At 47.5% G+C, this 24295-nt stretch overlaps 1 protein-coding gene and 2 pseudogenes across 1 annotated transcript in view; all 3 read right to left on the minus strand.

Moving 5' to 3' along the window:
• The window catches only part of LOC139000751 (proline-rich protein 23C-like), a 47890-nt gene extending 37107 nt beyond the window's left edge, over window positions 1-10783 (minus strand). The window contains exon 1 of the mRNA XM_070402812.1: window positions 10597-10783. Coding sequence (XP_070258913.1) covers window positions 10597-10783 — 187 coding nt within the window. The remainder of the gene's footprint in view (window positions 1-10596) is intronic.
• On the minus strand, window positions 10780-11685 carry LOC139000752 (THO complex subunit 4 pseudogene; annotated as a pseudogene).
• Window positions 11686-13183: 1498 nt separating this feature from the next.
• On the minus strand, window positions 13184-14961 carry LOC139000753 (transcription initiation factor IIE subunit beta pseudogene; annotated as a pseudogene).
• Window positions 14962-24295: the final 9334 nt, after the last annotated feature.

Here is a 24295-nt window from a genome sequence, read left to right on the forward strand (position 1 = left end):
ATGTCATAGAAACTGATGTCATAGCCATTGTGATGTCATAGCCATTGTGATGGCATACCCATTGTGACATCACAGCGACTGCAACATCATATATATTGTAAGGTCAAAGCCACTGTAGTGTCATAGACATTGTTATGTCATTGCCGTTGACTTCAAAACCACCATGATGTCATAGACATTGTGATGGCATAGCCACTATAATGTCACAGCCATCGTAACGTGATAGGCACCACAATGTCATAGAGAGTATCGTCATTTCCACTGCCCTGCAATAGCCATTGTGACGTCATAGCCATTGTTATGTCATAGGCATTGTGACGTCACAGAAATGGAAACCTCATAGCCACATTAATGTCATAGCCATTGAAACGTCGTAACCTTTTTCATACCATATGCATTGTAAAGTCATCGCATTTGTAATATCCTAGCCATTGTGTCGGCATACTCATTGTGATCATAGCCATCGTCATCATGGCCATGAAAGCATCAGAGCCGTGGTAACGTCATAGCTACTATCACGTCATAACCACAATAATGTCATAGCCTTTGTAAAGTCATAGTCACAATAATATCTAAGACATTGTACCGTTATAGCCACTGTGTCCTCATAGCCATTGTGACATCATAGCCACTGTAATATCGTAGCCCTTGTGACATCATAGTCAGTGTGAAATCATGTCATGTGTGACTTCATAGCAATTGTGATCTCATTGCCCTCATGATGTTACAGCAACTGTGAAGTCCTGGCCACTATAATGGCACAGCCATAGTAACGTCACAGGCACCGTAATGACACAGACATATTTAATTCAATGCAAATTTCACGTCGTAGCCATTTTGATGTCATAGCCATTGGAACGTCATAGCGACTATGATGTCATAGAAACTGCGATGTCAAGCCATTGTGATGTCATCGCCATTGTGATGGCATAGCCATTGTGACATCACAGCGACTGTAACATCTTATATGTTGTAAGGTCAAAGCCACTGTAGTCTCATAGACATTGTTATGTCATTGCCATTGACTTCATAACCATCATGATGTCATCGACATTGTGATGGCATAGCCACTATAATGTCACAGCCATCGTAACGTGATAGGCACCACAATGTCATAGAGATAGTATCGTCATTCCACTGTCCTGTAATAGCCACTGTGACGTCATAGCCATTGTTAGATCGTAGGCATTGTGACGTCATAGCCATTGAAAGCTCATGGGCACATCAATGTCATAGCCATTGAAAAGTCATAGCTACCTACAATGCCACAGGAATTGCATCGTCATAGCCACGATAATGTCACAGCCATTGTAACGTCACAGGCACCGTAATGACACAGACATATTTATGTCAATGCAAATTTCACGTCATAGCCATTTTGATGTCATAGCCATTTGAACGTCATAGCCACTATGATGTCATAGGAACTGTGATGTCATAGAAACTGTGATGTCATAGCCATTGTGATGTCATAGCCATTGTGACATCAGAGCGAATGTAACATCATATATATTGTAAGGTCAAAGCCACTGTAGTTTCATAGACATTGTTATGTCATTGCCGTTGATTTCATAACCTTCATTATGTCATAGACATTGTGATGGCATAGCCACTATAATGTCACAGCCATCGTAACGTGATAGGCACCACAATGTCATAGAGATAGTATCGTCATTTCCACTGCCCTGCAATAGCCATTGTGACGTCATAGCCATTGTTATGTCATAAGCATTGTGACATCATAGCCATTGAAACGTCGTAAACTTTGTCATACCATATGCATTATAAAGTCATCGCATTTGTAATATCCTAGCCATTGTGTCGGCATTCTCATTGTCATCACAGCCAGCGTCATCATGGCCATGAAAATATCAGAGCCGTGGTAACGTCATAGCTACTATGACATCATAACCACAATAATGTCATAGCCTTTGTAAAGTCATAGTCACAATAATATCACAGACATTGTACCGTTATAGGCATTGTGTCCTCATTGCCATTGTGACGTCAAAGCCACTGTAACATCTTAGCCCTTGTGACATCACAGTCAGTGTGAAGTCATGTCATGTGTGACTTCATAGCAATTGCAATGTCATTGCCATCATGATGTTACAGCAACTGTGACGTCCTGGCCACTATAATGTCACAGCCAATGTAATATCTTAGGCACTACAATGCAAGAGACAGAGTAAAGTCATTCCCACTGTATTGTCATAGCCACTGTGACGTCGTAGCAATTGTGACGTCATAGCAATTGGAACATCGTAGCCATTGTGATATCGTAGTCATTGTGAAGGCTTGTCATTTGTGACTTCATACCATTTGTGATGTCACAGCCACTAGCACATCATATCTACTGTAAAGTCATGGCTCTTGCAATATCATAGGTACTGTAACGTCATAGCCAATGAAACATCGGATCCATAGTAATGGCCTAGCCACTCTAGTGCCATAACCATTGTGCCTTCATACCCATTGTGATATCATAGCCATTGTAACCTCATAGCCACACTAACGTCACAGCCATTGAGATGGCGTAGCATTTGTAAGGTCATAGACATTGGAAAGTAATAATATTTGTAATATCATAGCCCTTGTGTCGGCGTAGCCATTTTCAATATAGCCATCGTCACGTCATAGCCATCATAACATCAGAGCCATTGTAACTTCATAGCCCCTGGGACGTCCTACCCACTATAATGTCATAGCTTTTATAACGTCACATTCATGATAATATCACAGCCATTGCAATGCCATAGGAATTGTGACGTTGTAGCAATTGTGACATAGCAATTTTAACATCATAGCTGTTGTGACATCACATAAATGTGAAGTCATATCGAGTGTGGCTTGGAAGCAATTGTGATGTCACGGCCATTATCAAGTCATCGCCATCGTGATGACGTAGCCATTGTGACGTCATACCCACTTTAATTTCGTAGCCATTGAAAAGTCATAGCTACCTACAATGCCACAAGAATTGCATCGTCATAGCCACGATAATGGCACAGCCACAGTAACGTCACAGGCACCGTAATGACACAGACATATTTAAGTCAATGCAAATTTCAGGTCATAGCCATTTTGATGTCATAGCCATTGGAACCTCATAGCCACTATGATGTCATTGAAACTGTGATGTCATAGCCATTGTGATGTCATAGCCATTGTGACAGAGCGACTATAACATCATATATATTGTAAGGTCAAAGCCACTGTAGTTTCATAGACATTGTTATGTCATTGCCGTTGACTTCATAACCATCATGATGTCATAGACATTGTGATGGCATAGCCACTATAATGTCACAGCCATCGTAACGTGATAGGCACCACAATGTCATAGAGATAGTATCGTCATTTCCACTGCCCTGCAATAGCCATTGTGACGTCATAGCCATTGTTATGTCATAGGCATTGTGACGTCATAGCCATGGAAACCTCATAGCCACATTAATGTCATAGCCATTGAAACGTTGTAACCTTTGTCATACCATATGCATTATAAAGTCATCGCATTTGTAATATCCTAGCCATTGTGTTGGCATTCTCATTGTCATCATAGCTGGCGTCATCATGGCCATTAAAATATCAGAGCCGTCTAACGTCATAGCTACTATGACATCATAACCACAATAATGTCATAGCCTTTGTAAAGTCATAGTCACTATTATATCACAGACATTGTACCGTTATAGCCATTGTGTCCTCATAGCCATTGTGACATCATAGCCACTGTAACATCTTAGCCCTTGTGACATCCCAGTCAGTGTGAAGTCATGTCATGTGTGACTTCATAGCAATTGCGATGTCATTGCCATCATGACGTTACAGCAACTGTGACGTCCTGGCCACTATAATGTCACAGCCAATGTAATATCTTAGGCACTACAATGCAATAGACATAGTAAGGTCATTCCCACTGAATGGTCACAGCCATTGTGACGTCATAGCAATTGTGACGTCATAGCAATTGGAACATCGTAGCCCTTGTGATATCGTAGTCATTGTGAAGGCTTGTCAATTGTGACTTCATACCATTTGTGATGTCACAGCCACTAGCACATCATATCTACTGTAAAGTCATGGCTCTTGCAATATCATAGGTACTGTAACGTCATAGCCAATGAAACATCGTATCCATAGTAATGGCCTAGCCACTCTAGTGCCATAACCATTGTGCCTTCATACCCATTGTGATATCATAGCCATTGTAACCTCATAGCCACAATAACGTCACGGCCATTGAGATGGCGTAGCATTTGTAAGGTCATAGACATTGGAAAGTAATAATATTTGTAATATCATAGCCCTTGTGTCGGCGTAGCCATTTTCAATATAGCCATCGTCACGTCATAGCCATCATAACATCAGAGCCATTGGAACTTCATAGCCCCTGGGACTTCCTACCCACTATAATGTCATAGCTTTTATAACGTCACATTCATGATAATATCACAGCCATTGCAATGCCATAGGAATTGTCACGTTGTAGCAATTGTGACATAGCAATTTTAACATCATAGCTGTTATGACATCACATAAATGTGAAGTCATATCGAGTGTGACTTGGAAGCAATTGTGATGTCATGGCCATTATCAAGTCATAGTCATCGTGATGACTTAGCCATTGTGACGTCATACCCACTTTAATTTCATAGCCATTGAAAAGTCATAGCTACCTACAATGCCACAAGAATTGCATCGTCATAGCCATGATAATGGCACAGCCACAGTAACGTCACAGGCACCGTAATGACACAGACATATTTAAGTCAATGCAAATTTCACGTCATAGCCATTTTGATGTCATAGCCATTGGAACGTCATAGCCACTATGATGTCATAGAAACTGTGATGTCATAGCCATTGTGATGTCATAGCCATTGTGATGGCATAGCCATTGTGACATCACAGCGACTATAACATCATATATAGTAAGGTCAAAGCCACTGTAGTTTCATAGACATTGTTATGTCATTGTCGTTGACCTCATAACCATCATGATGTCATAGACATTGTGATGGCATAGCCACTATAATGTCACAGCCATCGTAACCTGATAGCCACCACAATGTCATAGAGATAGTATAGTCATTTCCACTGTCCTGTAAGAGCCATTGTGACGTCATAGCCATTGTTATGTCATAGGCATTGTGACGTCATAGCCATTGAAACCTCATAGCCACATTAATGTCATAGCCATTGAAACGTCGTGACCTTTGTAATATCATATACATTGTAAAGTCATCGCATTTGTAATATCCTAGCCATTGTGTCGGCATACTCATTGTCATCATAGCCATCGTCATCATGGCCATGAAAACATCAGAGCCGTTTTAACGTCATAGCTACAATGACGACATAACCACATAAGGTCATAGCCTTTGTAAAGTCATAGTCACAATAATATCACAGACATTGTACCGTTATAGCCATTGTGTCCTCATAGCCATTGTGACATCATAGCCACTGTAACATCATAGCCCTTGTGATATCATAGTCATTGTGAAGTCATGTCATTTGTGACTTCATAGCAATTGCGAGGTTATTGCCATCATGACCTTACAGCAACTGTGACGTCCTGGCCACTATAATGTCACAGCCAATCTAATATCTTAGGCACGACAATGCAATTGACATAGTAAATTCATTCCCAGTGTATTGTCATAGCCATTGTGACGTCGTAGCAATTGTGACGTCATAGCAATTGTGACGTCATAGCAATTGGAACATCGTAGCCCTTGTGATATCATAGTCATTGTGAAGGCTTCTCAATTGTGACTTCATACCATTTGTGATGTCATAGCCACTAGCACATCATATCTACTCTAAAGTCATGGCTCTTGCAATATCATAGCTACTGTAATATCACAGCCAATGAAACATGGGATCCATAGTAATGGCCTAGCCACTCTAGTGCCATAACCATTGTGCCTTCGTACCCATTGTGATATCATAGCCATTGTAACCTCATAGCCACTATAACGTCACAGCCACTGAGACGGCCTAGCATTTGTAAGGTCATAGACATTGGAAAGTAATAATATTTGTAATATGATAGCCATTGTGTCGGCGTAGCCATTTTCAATATAGCCATCATCACGTCGTAGCCATCATAACATCAGAGCCATTGTAAATTCGTAGCCACTGGGACGTCCTACCCACTATAATGTCATAGCTTTTATAACGTCATAGTCATGATAATATCACAGCCATTGCAACGCCATAGGAATTGTGACATTGTAGAATTGTGACATAGCCATTTTAACATGATCGCTGTTGTGACATCACATAAATGTGATGTCATATCAAGTGTGACTTCGTAGCAGTTGTGATGTCATGGCCATTATCAAGTCATAGCCTTAGTGATGATGTAGCCATTGTGACGTCATATCCACTTTAATTTCATAGCCATTGAAAAGTCATAGCTACTACAATGCCACAGGAATTGCACCGTCATAGCCACGATCATGTCACAGCCATTGTAACGTCACAGGCACCGTAATGACACAGACATATTTAAGTCATTGCAAATTTAACGTCATAGCCATTCTGATGTCATACCCATTGGAACGTCATAGCCACTATGATGTCATAGCCATTGTGATGTCATAGCCATTGTGATGGCATAGCCATTGTGACATCACAGCGACTATAACATCATATATAGTAAGGTCAAAGCCACTGTAGTTTCATAGACATTGTTATGTCATTGCCGTTGACTTCATAACCATCATGATGTCATAGACATTGTGATGGCATAGCCACTATAATGTCACAGCCATCGTAACGTGATAGGCACCACAATGTCATAGAGATAGTATAGTCATTTCCACTGTCCTGTAAGAGCCATTGTGACGTCATAGCCATTGTTATGTCATAGGCATTGTGACGTCATAGCCATTGAAACCTCATAGCCACATTAATGTCATAGCCATTGAAACGTCGTGACCTTTGTAATATCATATACATTGTAAAGTCATCGCATTTGTAATATCCTAGCCATTGTGTCGGCATACTCATTGTCATCATAGCCATCGTCATCATGGCCATGAAAACATCAGAGCCCTGAGACTGTTAGCATGGAGAAGCCCTCACTTCTTCCAGCCAAACAAACAACAGTTCAAAAGTTTGCCAGAATATCTTGAACACATGGTACAAAAGCTAGCAAAGGAATCACCACCTCCTTCTGAAGACAGAAAAACGGGTGAGGGTGAAGATGACGAAGATCATGATGCTGTACTAAAGGGAAATGAAGGCCCTGATGCTCGCCGAGACAAACCTGTGACAGGGCAAAAATAGAGATGTTTGCCAACAAATTGGGTGAACAATGGAACATTCTGGCTCCTTTCACATCATCCCATATATAAAAGTAGAAGAAAAAACAAGCAAACAAAAAAACCCACAAAAACAAAAAAGTGTACCAAAACAAAAAACCCTCCTAAGAAGAAGAAATCCCCCCAAAAAACCAAAATAATAATAATAATAATAATAATAATAAACCAATAAAAACAAACAAACAGAAAAACCCCACAGGAAAAGATCCTCAGAAAGGACATTGATCCAGCCTTTCAAGGGGCGGAGGCTTCTGCCAGCCCATGTGGCCAATCGCAGACTTGGTCTCTGAGCCAGGGCCTGAACATCCATCCTGAGAGGGAGTGGGGGTAAAGCTAGGAGGGAGTCCGGGAGGCAGGTGGTTGGAAGTCCACCAGATGGCCCAGCCCAGGCGGGGCCGGAGAGCCCGCCCTGCCCTCTGCTGGTCGAGAGGCGCCAATGCAAGCCCCCCTCCTGCAGCCTCCTCTGGGGAGGGCAGAGCCAGGTGACTGGACTTCCCCAGATCTGGCTGGACAAGAGCGGGGAAGGACAAGCAGGGGACGCTGTCTGCGACAAGGCAGGGACTGAAGGATGGTCATGGATGCTGAAGGACCATTCAGATCAAGAAGTGTCTATGTGTGACTGCGGATTTACACACACAGACGCGCAGGCGCCACCGGGCATGCGCGCGCACACACACACGCACCCCAAAAACAACACAAAGGTATTAATCCACTTTGTGTAGTAAAAAGTATACTTGTACAATGTTTTGGACTTGCATTTTGTGCTATCCAAACGGGGAAGTAAACATGCCGGATTTGGGGCGGCGGGGAGAGGATAAAAGAGAGGGATTGACATTTGCCGTTTCAAAATGGCGGCTACCGCCCTAACTGGTTTGGCTCAGTGGACAGAGCATCGGCCTGCGAACTAAAGGGTCCCAGGTTCGATTCCGGTCAAGGGCATATACCTTGGTTGTGGGCACATCCCCAGTAGGAGGTGTGCGGGAGGCAGCTGATTGAGGTTTCTCTATCTTTGAGGTTTCTAAATTTCTATCCCTCTCCATTCCACTCTGTTAAAAAATCAATGAAATATATTTAAAAAACAAAATGGCGGCTGCCAAGTGACTGGAGCCCAAAGAGCTGGAAGTATGCCATGGTCACCCACATCACGGGACAGTGCATGAACTCTAAGGTAGAGATCCACCTCATGCGCCGCATCCACCTGCCAGATGGCGAGATCTTCCGCAAGTTCAAAGAGCTCTCCCGTGTTGTCCAGGAGATTGACAAGCAGGTGATCCGGGAGCAGCAAGAGCAGCAAGAACGTGGGACCAAGGAAAGCCAGGGCCACCCCTGGCAGAAGTCTGGTTGACTGGGGCAGGGAGCGGCCTAGGTCCCAGCCTTGGTCCCTGCCCCCGCCTCTGCCCCCGCCGCGGCCTCGGCCGCCACCTTGGCCGTCTCGCTCGCTCCGGTCCAGCCTAATGATGTCGTACAGTGACATGTGGATTTTGTCAGCCAGGCGGGCCCTGAATCAGCCTCGGATCGAGCCCGTACGGAGGCAGGCTGGTCCTTCAATTCCCGTGCGGCGCCAGGGCTGTCCCAGATGTTGGGGTCCAGGCCCAGGGGTTACCAAGGGTGTGGACGAGTCGGTGAAGAAGAAATGACACCGAGACAGCGTTCAGTGGATCAGCAGCCCAGCCAGGCTCTAGGCAGGTGCTCTAGTGGCTTCTATGTCCCGGGACCGGGTCTTGGCAAGACCTCTCTCCTGAAAGCACCCTTGAAGAACGAGGACGACGACCACCACCACGACAAGCCTAGGGCTGAGAAGCTCTGCAAAGAAGGCCCTGTGTTCTTTTATAGCCCCAGAGCTGGTGGGAGGAGCCAAATCAGCTGCCTGCTTGACCAGTCAGCCGCCCCCAGGACCAAAGTCACTGGTTGGGCCTCAAGTTGAGGGGAGGAGGCTTGCATTGGCGCTCCAGAACCAGGAGAGGGCGCCACTGGCCCGCCCAACCGATTCACGGGGCTTGGGAGAGGACTTGGGAGACAGGGCAGGTGCCCAAGGAGGCCTGCAGGGCTTGGTCTCCCCGTCTTGCAGGATGGCATAGGTGTTGTTTCTCCGTGGAAGAAGGGACAATACATACATAGACAGGCTCTGGTGGGCCCAGGCTGGGCCAAAAGGAAACAAAGCCACGGAAAATCTCCTAGGCGTGCCTCACTCGGCAGATATCTTGTTAGCGGTACCTTGTGCTCCCGTGTATGTGTGTGTGTGTGTGTGTGTGTGTGTGTGTGTGTGTGTGGCAGGGGGACGCGGGGGGCGGGAGGGGTTTGGAGGAGGAAGGAATGGGTGTGTGGGTGTGGGTGTGGGAGTTTGTGTGTGCGCGCGAGCGTGTGCGTCTGTGCATGTACATCCGCAGTCACACACGGACACTCCTTGCTTTGGACGGTCCGCCGCCATCCATGAACACCCTTCAGGCCCTGCCTTCTCAATGATAACGCCACCTGCATGTCCTTCCCACCTCGGGTCTAGCCAGAAATGGGGAAGTCCAGTCACCTGTCTGTGCTTTCCCCACAGGAGGTTGCAAGAGGGGGGCTTGCATTGACACTTCTGGACCAGCAGAGGGTGGGGCGGGCTCGTCGGCCCCTGCCCCAGTCCACCCAAATTCTGTAATCCACAGCCAAATATTATGTCCTGGCCTGTCCATCTGATCGACACCCCGCCCACGCCCACCCCCCAACGCCCCACCCCCAACCCTCCCCCCACCCCGCTCAATCTGTGGATGGATGGTCCGGCCCCCACTCAGAGACCAAGTCCAGGCCTGGCCACCTGGGCTTGCCAAAGCCTCAGAAATTGTAAAGGCGGGATCAACCTATTTTTCTGAGGAGGGTATTTTGTTGTTGTTTTATCAGAGGGAACGAGTTATTTTGTTTGTTTGTTTGTTTGTTTGTATGTTTGTTTTTCCCACACCTTTTCGGGTGATTATGGCCAAGGTGAAAACAGCAACCGGTAAAATGAATCCCGAAAATGACTCGGTACAAAACAGGTCTTTTTCAGAGTTATTGAATAAAATAAAAGTTAACGAAAATTCTTTCTAGGAGTTTTAAATCCTATTTCCAAACAGAAGAAACAACTCCATCATTGGTCCCAGGTCCCTGGCCATCCTCGAGCACACTGACTTGCTGGTGCTTTAGCTGGTGTCCATCATCACATCGTCATCGTCCAGCAGGGCGTCCATCTCCTCGGCGTCCTTCTGGCCGTCCAAGTCCTCGGTGTCCTTCATCGCGCTGTCAGCATCCAGCTGGGAGTCCAACTCCTCGGTGTCCCTCATGGAGCTGTAAGCCTCCTTCTGGGAGTCCAACTTTTTGGTGTCCCTCATGGCATGGTAAGCGCCCAGGTGGGCGTCCATCCTTTTGGTGTCCCTCATCGAGTTGTAAGCGCCCTTTTGGGCGTCCAACTGCTGGGTGCCCCTCATTGCACTGTAAGCGTCCTGTTTGGCGTCCAATTGCTTGGGACCATCATCGAGTTGTAAGCGTCCAGCTGGTCGTCCAACTCCTCCGCCGATATGTTTCGCTTTGAATCGCAGCCCGTGTGCCTGCCTGGACACCGCTTGCCTCCGTGGGCGCGGTCCTGAGTGCCGCCGCCGCCGCCGAAGCCTCCAGATCCTCGGTTCGTAGTCACCCAGGCTCTGTTGACACTCGGTACCGGCCTGGGCTGCGTGTCCATCTGCGAGGTGAGGATCTGGATGTGGAGGGGACTGCCATTCAAAGGGATGCAGTTGTACTGTTTCCTGGCTTCCAGGGCATCTGCCTTGCGCTCAAAGTGCACTTGGGCTGTTCCCAGGCTGCGGCCAGAAAGGTCGTAATGGGCAACGGCCTGCTTCAGAGGCCCGAACTCTGCAAACAGCTGCTGGATGTCCGCATCGGACACTCCGAAGTCCAGGTTGGACAACAGCAGCTTCCCCCAGATGGTCAGGCCGGTATCCGTGCCGAAGGCCCTGCGGAAGCGGTCGTGTTGCCACTCGTGGGGAAGCTGTCTCGGCCTTCTGTAGGGCGCCGGGCGGTTCCTGCCTAGGCCGAGGGCCGCCCTGTTCTGGAACGATCCGCCGCCCCAGCTCTCAGGGGCAGCGGCCTGCGCTCCGCCACCGAGGCCTCCCTGGGAGCTGGCCCTGCCTGGGTCCCGGCAGTGGTACCTGCCCCCGCCATGGCCGTGGCTGTGGCCGTGGCCTCCCTGGGAGCCGGCCTGGCCTCGGTCTCAGCCTCGGTCCCTGCCCCCGCCCCCGCCCCCGCCACAGCCGCGGTCCCTGCCTTGGCCGTCGCGCTGGCTCCGGTCCAGCCTAATTATATCGTCCAGTGACATGTGGATTTTGTCGGCCATGGCGGGCCCCGAATCAGCCTCGGATCGAGCCCGTGCGGAGGCACGCGGGTCCTTCACTTCCCGCGTGGCGCCAGGGCTGTCCCAGATGTTGAGGTCCAGGCCCAGGAGTTACCAAGGGTGTGGAATAGTCGGTGAAGAAGAAATGACACCGAGACAGTGTTCAGTGGATCAGCAGCCCAGCCAGGCTCTAGGCAGGTGCTCTAGCGGCTTCTGTGTCCCGGGACCGGATCTTGGCGAGACCTCTCTCCTGAAAGCTCCCTTGGAGAATGAGGATGACTATCATGACCACGACAAGCCTAGGGCTGAGAAGCTCTGCAAAGAAGGCCCTGTGTTCTTTTATAGCCCCAGAGCTGGTGGGAGGAGCCAAATCAGCTGCCTGCTTGACCAATCAGCCGCCCCCAGGACCAAAGTCACTGGTTGGGCCTCAAGTTGAGGGGAGGAGGCTTGCATTGGCGCTCCAGAACCAGGAGAGGGCGCCACTGGCCCGCCCAAGCGATTCACGGGGCTTGGGAGAGGACTTGGGAGACAGGGCAGGTGCCCAAGGAGGCCTGCAGGGTTCCGTTTCCACGCCTTGTGGGACAGCATCGCCGTTTTTTCTCGGTGGAAGTGGGGACAATACATACTTAGACAGGCTCTGGTGGGCCCAGGACTGGCCATTGGAAACAAAGCCACGGAAAATCTCCTAGGCGTGCCTCACTCGGCAGATATCTTGTGCTCCTGTGTGTGTGTGTGTGTGGGGGGGGGCAGGGGGACGCAGGGGGCGGGAGGGTTAGAGGCGGGAGGGATAGGTGTGTGGGTGTGGGTGTGGGAGTTTGTGTGTGCGCGCAAGTATGTGCGTCTGTGCGTGTATATCCGCAGTCACGCACGGACACTCCTTGCTTTGAACGGTCCTTCGCCATCCATGAACACCCTTCAGCCCCTGCCTTCTCAATGACAACGCCCCTTGCATGTCCTTCCCACCTCGGGTCTAGCCAGAAATGGGGAAGTCTAGTCACCTGTCTGTGCTTTCCCCACAGGAGGTTGCAGGAGGGGGGCTTGCATTGACGCTTCTCGATCAGCAGAGGGCTGGACGGGATCTTTGGCGCAGGCCAAGGCCCCAGTCAACCCAATCTCTGTAATCCACAGCCAAAGACTATATCTGGCTCAGGCAATCTTGTGGGCCCTCCCCACCCCTCACCCCCACCCTGCTCACTCTCTGGATGGATGGATGGTCAGGCCCCCACCCACAGACCAAGTCCGGGCCTGGCCATCTGGGCTTGCTGAAGCCTGAGAAAGTTGAAAGGCCTGATCAAGAGTTTTTCATGGAGGTTTTTTTTATTTTTATTTTTTTAAGGAGTGTTTTTTTTTTTTTTTTCATCTGGCATGACGTGGAAGGTGTCATTCCAGGCCCCCAAATCCAAGAATGTGGGGGGAGGAAGCTGACCTGAATCCAGTTCCTCAAGCTGGTTTGCCTCCTCTGTTGGTGTGTGGTGACCTCTTCACACTACAAAACTGTTCACTATTTACTAGGAGCAATGTCAGAGTCATCCTTCAGCACTCCTGCCATGTGTTCGCTATGAGTCTTAAATCGTCGCTTTTTGTGTAGTGGGCAGGCTTTTTCCTTCTCTGGATAGGGGCCACTTTCTTTGGTCTGGATTCCTGCATGGAAGAAATACCCTGTTGCTTCAGATATTCTTCTGAATATTTCCGCTGCCTTCTCCAGTTTTCTCCTCACCCATTGAATCCACAGTGACACTCCTCCACAGTTTCTGAAACCCTTCGTCCACAGAAAATTGACAGCTTTTATCATTGAAGAAAAAAATTTTCTTCTTTTCTGGACGATTTACAAAGAATATCTGGTCCCCTAAAGCCTTGACAGCTTTCTGGGAATTGGGCAGTACTTCCTGTATGTCTTCTAGAAGAATTCCTCCTAAGCCTCACTGGTTATGCTTATCTATGAGCAGAAGCAGAGCCTTCTTATCTTGTACTCAATGGAATACTACCTTGCGGTGAAAAATAAAAAGAAGAAGAAGGAATTCTTGCCATTTTACAACAGCATGGGTGGAACTGGAGAGCATTATGCAAAGTGAAATCAGCCAGTCGGAGAAAAATGAATACCATGTGATCTCACTCATTTGTGGAATATAGAGAACAACATGGACTGATGAACAGGGACAGGTCCATAGACATCTGTACCACCACTCTGTGCTGGGGCCTCAGCAGCATGGCCATCACCAGGCAGTTCAGGGCTATCCCAGTATCTTGATATTTCTATCTACCTATCTACCTATCTGTCTATCTATCTATCTATCTATCTATCCCAAATCATGTTCATGTTCAATTTGTAACAAGGAAATTGGGGCTTCGCGCAACATGAGAAGCTGTATTAAAGGGTCGCAGCATTAGGACAGTTGAGACCCCTGGTCTAAGGTTTACTTCTACCTCAATTTCTGGCCTCTACCCAGCCTGGCCCTGGTTTGGGCTTGGGCAGGGGGCAAACTACTGATGTATTTCTCTCACATGGATTATGTCTCTTTCCCCCCCTCTCCCCCACTCTCTCTAAACATCAAGGGGAATATTTCCTCAGGTGAGGTTTAAAAAAAAAATCGAACAAAGGTCGGTCACGAGGTCAGAAGGTCCAGTATTCAAAGTGCATGCAAGCTGCTCCTCCTGGGGTGTCCGGGCTGAATGTTTCAGAGCATCTCCAGGAAGGCCTGCGGGTATGGTGCCTCCACATGCTGGAAGGTGTTCTGTACTCTGCCTAAAAGGATGAAGTATTTCATCTCCAGCCAGATGAACCGGAAGTGGTTCTCACCGAACAGGATGAAGACTCCCCAGTTCCCGTCCTCCCCTAAGCCGCATTGGTGAATCCCGTCGGAGGTCTCTCTGGATCCATCGGATGCTGAACCTGTCCTTCTGAATCTGCATGTGGCAGCTGTGGGAAAAGCTGTAGAAGTGGTCCATGTACTCCACCATGGCTGATTTCCTTTGCGTCAGGTGAATTCGAAACGAAGGCTCGAATTGCATTGGGCCGTCCACATGTGTGTTAAGGCGAGGCCCGTACATCCAACCGGTAATGCATAAGCCATCATCCGCCACTACATTCAGCAGTCTTCTATAGCCATAATCTAGCTGTCACAAACCCAAAAGGTTTCTGTATGGGAACATCTTGGCGTAGACTTCTCTATAAGACATACCACCGATCTTCTCCGGTTTCTGCAAGTTTCCAGGAATGCCAAAGTCCTGGTGACAGCGCTGTCTCCAGATGCTGTCGGTGTGCAGGATGTCCCGGAACATCTTGGCATAGACTTCTCTATAAGACATACCACCTGATTCATCTGGATGTGGTAATTCTCTACCAAACTTCTATTTGGGAAGGCATGAATGGGAAATAACCCAGAATCCTAGATGTTTAAGACTGGAAGGAACTCATCTAGGCTAACTCCCTCCCTTTATAGATAGAGAAACGAAGGCTCAGGGGGAGGAGAGGACATGATGAAACCCAGATTGCACAGCTTGTCTCTGAGGTAGGATAGAAGCCGAGTCACCTGCCTCCCATGCAAGGCCCATTCCTCCCCCCAGAGCTGCCAGGAGCCAGGTGTGCACCTGTAGGCAACCCTGCAGCACACTCTGGGGTGCCCCCACAGGGACACCGCTTATCTGGCTTCTCCCCTTGCTTCCTCCTTGCATGTCTCTGCTGTGCTTAAAGTAACACACACAGACCTCTGGAGCTCTGAGACCCCTGTGAAAATGGGCAAGCCTGCTATTATTCTGTGAAATGGGATTACTTTCTGTCTTTTCTACTGAAAATCAATGAGCTGCTAGCCATCAAGGGATTCTTTTGTTTTTGAAGAAAACTTGGAGTAGGGTTCTGAGAGAGTAGTTGCATCACAATTAATTCCTACCAATGTTAAACCCAAGAATTAGATCCCAGAATTTTATAAAGAGTGGCAATGCTTTTGCTCTTTCTACTTCTAAACATTTTTTAAAAAAAATAGCATACACACTTGCATGCAATGCAAATAACCATACACTTGACACTTGGTCCTCATAGTGACTCTGGTAGGAGACAGTAGAGTAGGGGTCATTATCCCCAACTTACAGAAGAGGAGCTTGGTTCAGGGAAGCTACCTGTCTGCCTAAAGTCAAACAGGTAATAAAATGCAATGCCAAAACAATGACCTTGTCTAAGGCTTTCTTCTTTCTTACTGTGAAATTTGGCTTTAGAATTTTCTGCTCAAATTTTTCACATCAACACCAAAGAGCAACCTTTTCTGTTACATTTGAGACATTTCAGACACGTGAGTCCCTTAAAAAGGATAACAGCTTGACCCTTTGACTCAGGCAGCAGCCCCACAGCAGGCACTTCTCTCTGCTGGACACTAAATGACACAGGTGGGTTATGGGGGTGGGGGGTGAACTTTGGGGGTGCAGAAATGAGATTAACCTTTATGATGCTTTCAATTCTTCATAATGCTCTGCATCCTTTCAAAAGCAATCTGAGGTAGTTCTTAGCTTTGACAATAATTCAATCAAAAGTAAGACATTCATTTGTTCATTTCAAAAAATATTTACTCACTCACTGGTGCAGAGAAAAAGACTTGAAAGGCTATATCATGAGTCTAGGTGTAATGATTATTAGCATTTTATGAATGCTAAAGTATCTTATCTTTTGTACAATGAATATATATAGCATTGGAAATGAGAAAACAAACAACAATGATCTCACTTACATGTAGAATTTATAAAGAGCTGAATTCATGAAACATGGAGCAGAATGGTGGTTGCCAGAGATTGGGCCTGGAGGAAATGGGGGCAATGCTGGTCAAGAGGTACAAACTTCCAGTTACAAGATGAGTAAGGTCTGAGGTTTTAATGTACAGCATGGTGGCCATAGTTAACAATATTAAATTGTATACCTGAAAGTTGCTAAGACAGTGTATCTTAAGTGCTCCCACTACAACAAGAAAAAAAGTAGCTATACATGTATCGACACATCATGTGCACACATTAGACTTACACAACAGTTGCATGTCCATTACTAATATATATCTCAATAAAGTTGGCAGGTGGAGAGAGAGAAAAAAACAAACAATTATGATTATTTGATTTTTAAAACATTTTCTTCATTCTGAAAAAGTGGGGGAAGGGGTTACCTCTACAGGGGATTGAGAGCTCTATCACTGTGAACCAAGTAAATAGAAAATGCAAACAATACTCTAAGCCTCAGACCGGAAAATTTGCTTTGCTTCTCTACCTGACTACTCTCAGCCCCCAAGGATTTAAAACAATATGCCAGGACATCAATGTTGTACAAATATTTTCGAGGAAGAATATATATATCTATATATCTATATACCTATATATCATCTATATATCTATATATCTATATATCTATATATCTATATCTATATCTATATCTATACCTATACCTATATCTATATATATCAGATTCAACATATAAAATCAAATGAAAAATTGCATAAATCCTTAAATCATTTTCAAGCTCATTGGTATCAATCTGATACCCTTACCCTCACCCTCATCCCCACCGCCTGGGGCAATTGTCAGTCTTCCTTGCTCTCAGAGACTCTTCTATTCAAAACTTTGGGAAGCCCTAAGGCAAAGAGCACCATCTGATCCCCACCCAGCAGCCCCCTCGCTGCTTTGAAAGAGCAACAACCTCATTAATAATATCACTTTTATGTTAGCTTTTTTTTAAGTCAAATTTTTCTTCATCTACTCTATCTTCTAAAATTCTTTACAAAATAGGTGGCAGCAAACATGTTGCCAGGGAAACCCAAAAGCCACAGGAGCATCCTTGGCTCTGCTTTCCTTGCTGGTGGGGCAGGGGAAGGGAAGGGGGCAGGGGGCCGGTGGAGAGAGAAGTGTCTGGCCTGGCGCCCTGGGCTCTGAGGGCTACCTCTGGGCTGCCTCACATTTCTGCAGGACAGCATATTGCTCTGCACAAGGTGCTAATTCAGCCATTCCATAGGTATTTACTGAGTGAAGCCTGAGAAAGGCCTCTTAGGGGACAGTGTGATCATTCACAAGCCAATGAGCAGGGCTAACGGATCAGATGTGGACAATCCATCTTTCATTAGACCTCAAACCACCTCTAGGATACAGCAGCCAGGCCCCTGCGGCACCCACTCAGAGCAGCTGGGCCCGATCAGGCAGGGGCTGTGGAACAGGGGTGCTGTCTGGGAGAGGCTAAGGCAGTCCCGGATCCACAGCAGAATCTCTGAAACCCTTGCACCTGACTTTGAGCTAACACCTCTAAATGCTTCCAACGGTGTCTGGTGTTATGCCCAGAGTTTGGGGTCCCCAAGAATCAACCACCAGGGAGCCTCCTACGATGCAAAAGCAGAGTCTTTATTCAAACTAGTTTGCCGCCCCACCCCGTCAGCCACATTTGTGGATGCAGCGGCAAGCGGCCGAGAGAGGCCCGATTCCCAGGAGAACAAAGGTTATATAGGGCTAGTCATTTGGGTGGGCTTAGGTAAGTGATGTGGGTTGCAGAGACTGGTCACTTTGGTCAGGGTCTTTCAGCAGGGTCTTACAGCACAGTGGTCAGGAAGTGACCAACACATTCTAAGGTTTGAGCCATCCCTCACTACGTCCTGATTGGTCAACAGCAATGAATAGGGAACAATTTATGGTATAGCCTTGTTAGGACCTTGGCTGCATTCCTTAGCTTCATTGGTCCACTCAGGCAGTGGTTGGGGGAGATAGGACATTTCTGGCATTCCTGTGGTCACTCCCTGGTGGGGGGGGGAGGTGTCAGGCTGAAGATCCAGCTCTACAAGTATGGGGATAGTCAGTTCTGCTTTGTTCTTTCACTGGCACCTACTGAGAACTCAATCGTCAGTTTTGCTGGTACTATTCCAGCTTGCCCTTCCTCAAAGAGCATGAAAACAGTGGAAAGAACACAGGTGTTAGATTCAGAAAGACCAGATTTGAGTCCCAGCTATGCCACTTACTACCCATGTGACTAAGGGATGTGATCATTCCAAGCCTCGGTTTCACATTTGTAAAATGGGGTCAAGGGCAGTATCCCATCCTCACGCGAGGCTTTGAGAGAATTAAGGACACATTTTATGCAAAGAGAAGTGTCTGGCCCATAAGTGCTCCATAACAGATAGTACTGCTACTGGTTTGCTTCACCCCTTCCCCACCCCTCTTGAAGGGTCCTGGAATCTGAATTCACATGGAAGTCACAGTAGAGCAGAAAAACTACAGGGGTGAGGGAATGAGGGGAGTGTGGGAGAGGGGGAGGGGAGATAGGAAAGGGAAGGCTGAAGAACTTCCAGCAAAGTCCCTAGTTCCTTTCAGCCACCTTCCTCTGGCTGCACCATCCAACTGACAGCTGGGGCCACTATTCCCTAGTTAGGGAGGCTGCCAAGACAGGGACAGGAAGCTGGACAGCGGTTTGAATCCATCCAATCTTTCTGTGTTTGTCTGTCTGTCTGAACCCCACTGGGCTTCCTCTGCATGTCCCTGCCAGGATGAGGGGATCAGAAGGCTGACAGTATGACTCACAGCTGTTCTTATCTGGGCTTCCATCCTCACCCAGAGCCCAAAGGCCTGGAGGGAGGCCACTGGTCACCACCCAACATTCAATGAAAATGAGGACTTTTGACTAACCAGGGGATTTATAAAGGAAAGAGGGAGAAAAGGGAAGAGGGGGTTGGCAGGGTGGGTGCAGAGAGAGACCCACTTCCTACACGCTGGAGGAGCCCATGACTTAGTGCTGGAGCAGTTGGCTTTCCACTTTAGAGAATGACAGCTAGCACTCCTGTCATTTATAACTCACCGTGGGACAGGTCTGCGTGTAGGAAGAGAATTCCAAAAACAAATCTGCTTATTTTCCAAGTACAAATTATCAGCCGCAAATCCCCTTCCCAACACCCCACCAGTGTGGCCAGTGGTCCTAGCGCGCTGCCTAAGTCACCTGAGCAATCTGGGGCTGTCCCTCTGTAGCCAGGTCCCGCCAGCAGCCAGCACCAACCCGGGCTCAGGCCGCAAAATCCCCAGGAAACCCCAGCGCCCAGCGGAGCCCCCGCCGACCCAGGCACCTTGGCTTCCTGGAGCCTCCGGCCCCTGGGCAGCGGAGCTGGCCCTTAAGTAGGTGGGGAATTGACCAAGGAAGCTTGCCGGCTGCCAAAATGCAGTTCACGTGTTAGAATTCATAAGACTAAAAAGCACTATTCAACCCCAACGCCTTCATTGAACCGAGAAAGAAACAGACCCCGAGAAGGAGCGAAAGTTGCCCAAGGTAACACAGTGAGTGGGCAAAAAAGTTCAGACTAGCACCCGGGAGGGCTCCGAGTGGCAGCCGGACAGGGAGTGCGTCCCGCCGCCTTCAGAATCCTCTAACCCGCGGCCGAAGTCAGGTGTGTAACCCTCAACCCCGGTTACCTTCTGCCAACCGGGGAGCAGGAGCCTCCTCTTCCCTGCCGGGCGCTGGCGGCTCTTCCTGGCTCGCCAGGCCAGAGGGGCTTCCAGGTGTAGCCCTACAACTGACAGCACAGGGCAGAGTGCTGGCCCCTCCCACGGGCGCTGGCACTGGCACGGGTGGCGGGCGGTGCTGGGGCTCCCAGGAACACCGGCCAATGGAGCAGATCCTGCTCCCTCCGCCCTCGCCTCCCAAGGGCCCCAGCTCCCTTCCTGCCATTTGCCCACCTTTTCCAGCCTCTTATCAGTTTGCTGCTCCTTCTGAGCCCTCAGGGTCCTCCTGCCCGGCCTTCTCCAGGGCACATGAACCCCGAAAAAGCTTTTTTTTTTTCTGCGCAGAGTGCAGCGCTGTTATGTTGTGACCACTGTGCGTTAAGGGACTTGGAGCAGGAGAGCGGGGAGCACTCCACTCATTTGGGGTCAGCCACCCAGCAGGGACAACTGCGCTGAGTGGTGTGGAGCCTGGTGACCCCAACAAGATGCTTCACCTGCTCTGGGCACCAGTTTGCTCACGAGTAAATAGGTAACAAATAACTCCCAGGTTGTTGAGAGGATTCAATGAGGTGATGCTTTACGTTTCTAATAAACACCGGGATCAATGGTGAGTGCAGTTGTAGGGCCTGAGCCCCCCCAAGGGGTCGGCAGTGAGGACTGGCAGGATGCTGGAAGGTGCTGGCTGGTGTGAGGCATACCTATAAATGCAATGTGATATTACAACCAACTTAAAAAAATTACTGATGATGTGGCAGACCAGGCAAACTTCTGAAATTGGTGAACGTTAAGGCCTTCTCCCATCTTCCCAGTTGGTGCTTTCCATCCAACTAAAGGTGGCCCAGGTCAGCGTTGGATTCTTCCAAAGATCTTCCTTCTCCCAGACTTACAAATTTAGCATCCCAAGGGCCTCTTTCAGTGCTGGGGGCAGGACTGCTAACCTGCTTAGGAATCCATGCACTGTGTTAACATGGGTACTCTAGCTTTCACCCAAACTTGTGGAATCTGCTGTGTCCCTGTGCAGGGTGAGCACTCAGCATGCAGAAGGGGATCAAGCCGCTTGTCTTGCCTTTGGTGAGACAAATTTGCAAATAATTTCTACTTAGGGTAATGAGTACTTTGAAACTACAAAGTGTTTAATAGTCACACTGGACGAATAGGACAAGAAAAGTTTAATTAAGGTGTGGCCAAGGTAAGTCTTGGGGGGGGGGCTATAACTTAGGTGGGATGGAAGCAGGAGAGAGCAGTGGGTGCAGGCAGGCAGGGAAGGCATGGAAAGATGCCTGTCATATATAGTGGCTGTGTGACAGGCAGGCAGAGATGAAGCTAAGGTGATCCATACAGACGGGGTGGCATGCCTGCGGGAAGCAGCTGTATCCTGTTGGTGATGGCTGCTGGTGAGAGATTTTAAGCAGAGGGGTAGCATGGCCTCATTTTCTTTGGTATCTCACTTTCAGTGTTGATAGCACCTTCCTTTGTTATCTCCTGTGCTATACCAGCACGGCCAAGGGTGATCCCGAGTGGGGGGTGGTGGTGCAAGAATTGAGAAAAGACAGATAAGAGAATGATAGCTGGGTTTCGGTGGGACGCTGCCTCCCTGGTGAGGAGACAACGACCATGCCCACAAGCCCGGTCTTTATTTTATAGCAGATGCCACGAGGTAAAGTAGGGTTGTGATCAAGCTGTTTACAGCATTCTCCTGAGTTTCAACCATACTCAACTATATGCACATGAACTCTAGCACAAGGCACATGGAGCCACGTGTTCGCACTATAGGTTCAATCTGACAACCACAGCTGTTGGCTATGATTGTGCTGGGAGGGCCCTGCCCTCCAGCTGGGACTTGCACGTGGCAATGAGAGGACCCTGTCCTTTCATTAGTCTGAGGCTTGAACATGGCCAAAACACTGTAGCCGCGTCCCACATATCCCCCTTTACTTTTGTTTTTAAACACGCCCATTTACACTATCCAAAAAACTCTAAACAAATTATTCAGCATCATCAAAACATCAAAACAAACTCCTGGCTGTTAACAAAACCATAAACAGCAATGTTAACAAGAGAACAAAATTCTGGCTACTAACAAAGCAATCCCAATGAAAATCAAACTACAAACATGTTAACGTTTTCAGGATATCTTACTCAAAGTCCTTAGATTTAGCTCCACAAGATTTTACGGAAAACTGACAGTTCAACAATGCTAGCATAGCTTCCACTTGCTTTTCTAACATCTGCTTGGCCTCAGTTGCCATCTTGTTCAGCTGACTCCATGCTGATATCTCTGTCACTAGCGTAGTAAGATGACGCTGATGCAAAGATGTCCTTGATGCAAAACCAGTCCCCTGGTCAGGCTGTTTGGACGGTTGACCTCGACACTGAGTCTGCACCAATCCCAGTGAAATCATCCCTGTCCACGCAGGTGGAAGTCTGGTCCCTTCTCAGCCTCTTTTTTTATCCGCAGCTGCATGGAAAGGAGCAACCCTCAGTCCTGCAGAGCTGGAGACTTCCCACTCTGAGTCTGGCGTCTCACACAGACTCAAAGTCCCAGGGAGCTATCAGTTCACACATGCAAAGATAACCAAAGCCTAGAAACAATGCAGCTGCTGCAAGAGCTTGCAATCTAAGTCTAAAACAAAATTACTTCCTTAAACAGCATCAACCACAGCCATCTTCTGCTTTACAGTAGCTTAAACAAAACCTAGGAGATTGCCACTTTATTTTGTATTTCCTAATTATTTTCTTACCGCTTATTTTCTACCACTTATTTCTCTATTTCTACTTTCTTTCTATTGTTACTTTATTTCTACCACTTTTTTTTTACTTATTTCTCTACCTCTAACTATGAGCTACAGTGGGGCCTTGACTTACCAGTGTCCTGACTAAGGAGTTTTTTGAGATACCAGATGTCTCTCACAGGTTTTTTTGCTTTGAGTTGACAGAGTAATTTGAGTTAATGAGCTCCTTAACGAGCATGGTCTCCGAAAGAATTAAACTTGTAAGTCAAGGCCCCACTTATAGGTCGGCTTGGCTGCCTCTGCCTAAACCTTCCTGGGTTGCAACCCTCCGCTGGCTTCTATATTCCTACAACTTATTTCCTACTCTCTATTTCTATGGCTTATTTTCAACTGCTTACTTTTCTGTTGATCTCATCATTTCTACAACTTATTTTTTAAACCAATAAATATAGCAAAACCAAACTTAGTCCTCGGTTTTGGCTGCACAAGATTTTATAGAAGACTGGCAGCTAACCAATGCTAACATAGCCATAAACATGGCTGAAGGAGTAGCTTCCACTCCTTGTTTTTCTGCTATATGCTGGGCTTCAGTTTTAGCTTCTTCAACTGACCCCATGTTGGCACCTCAGCCCCTAGTGTAGCCTTTGTTTTCTTTTTCTTCCTCTTTGCTGTCATCGGGGCAACTCTCAGTCCCTTGAACGGAGGGACAAGGAGCTTCTCTGAGTCCATGGTGGTGTGGCATGTACCGTTCTGGCACCCAAATTGGCTGCACTGCTCCTTCTGGAAAGACACAAACACAACCTCTTCCCCACATCATTACTGGATCTGATCCGAACCATCGTCCAGTTTGTAAGTCTTTCCACCGGGCTAACCCAGAGGAGGCTATTGTGCTGGAGGCCTGATTCCTTTCAGCTGCTGTACAACCCTCTGCATCACAATTCAAAAAGTTTAAGACATATATAGCATGACTGAGTTTATTTTGAGGTGACACGTAACATCCGTCTCCTCCCCCCTTTATTTTTAGTAATTGCATCTTAAAAGTAGGATTGGCTCTTTCCACTACTGCTTGCCCTTGAGGGTCATAAGTAATACCAGTATTATGACAAATTTGATACTGTTGACAAAACTGCTGAAAAGTGGAACTAGCGTATGCGGGTCCATTGTCTGTTTTCAGCTCTAAGGGAGAACCTAGCACCGCAAAGGCAGCTAAGCAATGATTGATTACATGCTTGGGGCTTTCTCCTGTTTGGGGAGTCGCAAAAATAAAGCGAGATCAGGTACCTATGGAAACATGTGCCCATCTCTGTGTACCAAATTCTGGAGCATGGGTGACATCCATTTGCCAGATTTGATTAGGTTAAGACTCCTAGGATTAACCCCTAATGATTGTACAGGGCAATGAATTATACACTGATCACACTGCTTAACAATTTGATGAGCTTGCTCCC

This window comes from Myotis yumanensis, unplaced genomic scaffold, assembly GCF_028538775.1.
Source record: "Myotis yumanensis isolate MYYU_CA2020_CCGP unplaced genomic scaffold, mMyoYum1.0.hap1 SCAF_28, whole genome shotgun sequence".
NCBI lineage: Eukaryota > Metazoa > Chordata > Mammalia > Chiroptera > Vespertilionidae > Myotis > Myotis yumanensis.